At 50.9% G+C, this 583-nt stretch overlaps 1 protein-coding gene across 1 annotated transcript in view; it reads left to right on the top strand.

Annotated features, from left to right (window-relative positions):
* BAG4 (BCL2-associated athanogene 4) overlaps positions 1-166 on the top strand; it is a 2319-nt gene extending 2153 nt beyond the window's left edge. Inside the window, exon 3 of the mRNA XM_010016002.1 lies at positions 1-166. This exon is cut by the window's left edge and continues 341 nt beyond it. Within this exon, the coding sequence (XP_010014304.1) occupies positions 1-166 (166 nt within the window).
* Positions 167-583: the final 417 nt, after the last annotated feature.

Here is a 583-nt window from a genome sequence, read left to right as displayed (position 1 = left end):
AAAGACGGATAAATCCTACCGGCTTCTGGAGGAGATGTTGACCAAGCTGCTGCTGGAACTGGATTCCGTGGAGACTGGTGGCCAGGACAGTGTTCGGCAGGTCAGGAAAGAGTCCGTCCACAGAATTCAGGCCATTCTGGAAAAACTGGAAAGGAAGGGATTGTGAGAGCACATCAGCCACAACACACAGCCTGTTGTTGAGGTTCCAAAGAGTTCTAGCTCTGTTAAATCTCAGCTCTTTCTGCTACGCACTATTGACGATGGAATAGCAATAAGCCCCGAGTTCAAAACGAAACAGAACCAAAACCCAACCCCAGCAGCTCAGCCCCAGCTGATAACTTGGCAATGGACAAGCTAAAAGAGGTTTGAAGCCACAGATTGAATTGTTGGTTTGGGAAAGCACAACCACCGAGGTACTTACGGTGTAAAGGTCTCCATGGGGAGACCCAGGGGGGTCTGCATCCTCTTCATCAGCAGCAAGAACATCACTGTACAGAGTTCCCCAACCCAGGCCCAATCTGTAGGTACCTCCTGCAGCCAGAGCCCTTCCTCAGAGAGCCAAAATGCTTGTGAGACGTGGCGC

The sequence above is a fragment of the Nestor notabilis genome, unplaced genomic scaffold, assembly GCF_000696875.1.
Source record: "Nestor notabilis isolate BGI_N333 unplaced genomic scaffold, ASM69687v1 scaffold17026, whole genome shotgun sequence".
Classification (NCBI taxonomy): Eukaryota; Metazoa; Chordata; class Aves; order Psittaciformes; family Psittacidae; genus Nestor; species Nestor notabilis.
The sequence above is the reverse complement of the archived record's forward strand: the minus strand, read 5'-3'. Positions and strand labels throughout refer to the sequence as shown.